Below are 481 nucleotides of genomic sequence, written 5' to 3'. Positions count from 1 at the left end.
AGCCTCTCTCATGCTAGCAGCCTCTCTCACGCTAGCAGCCTCTCTCATGCTAACAGCCTCTCTCACGCTAGCTAGCAGCCTCTCTCATGCTAACAGCCTCTCTCACGCTAGCTAGCAGCCTCTCTCACGCTGGCAGCCTCTCTCATGCTAGCAGCCTCTCTCACGCTAGCAGCCTCTCTCACGCTAGCAGCCTCTCTCATGCTAGCAGCCTCTCTCACGCTAGCAGCCTCTCTCACGCTAGCAGCCTCTCTCACGCTAGCAGCCTCTCTCACGCTAGCTAGCAGGTCGCTAGCAGCCTCTAATGCTAGCAGGTCACTAGTCGTTATCGACGGACGCGTAACCGACGCAGGAAACATCGCGTGACAGAGATGGCGCGGATTCGTACGTTTTCACGCCAATCACAAACTGAGCTACTTGGCTTCATCTTGGTGGAGAAAAATAGAGCGAGAGAGAGAGAGAGAGAGAGAGAGAGAGAGAGAGA

At 55.5% G+C, this 481-nt stretch overlaps 1 protein-coding gene across 1 annotated transcript in view; it reads left to right on the top strand.

Annotated features, from left to right (window-relative positions):
* LOC106818503 overlaps positions 1 to 200 on the top strand; it is a gene marked incomplete at its 3' end in the record, with an annotated part of 2,623 nt that extends 2,423 nt beyond the window's left edge. The window contains exon 2 of the mRNA XM_014823199.1: positions 72 to 200. Within this exon, the coding sequence (XP_014678685.1) occupies positions 72 to 200 (129 nt within the window). The remainder of the gene's footprint in view (positions 1 to 71) is intronic.
* Between the last annotated feature and the right edge of the window lie 281 nt (positions 201 to 481).

Source organism: Priapulus caudatus, unplaced genomic scaffold (assembly GCF_000485595.1).
Source record: "Priapulus caudatus unplaced genomic scaffold, Priapulus_caudatus-5.0.1 Scaffold2288, whole genome shotgun sequence".
Taxonomy (NCBI): Eukaryota; Metazoa; Priapulida; class Priapulimorpha; order Priapulimorphida; family Priapulidae; genus Priapulus; species Priapulus caudatus.
Note: the sequence above shows the minus strand (reverse complement) of the source record. Positions and strands in the feature narration are given on the sequence as shown.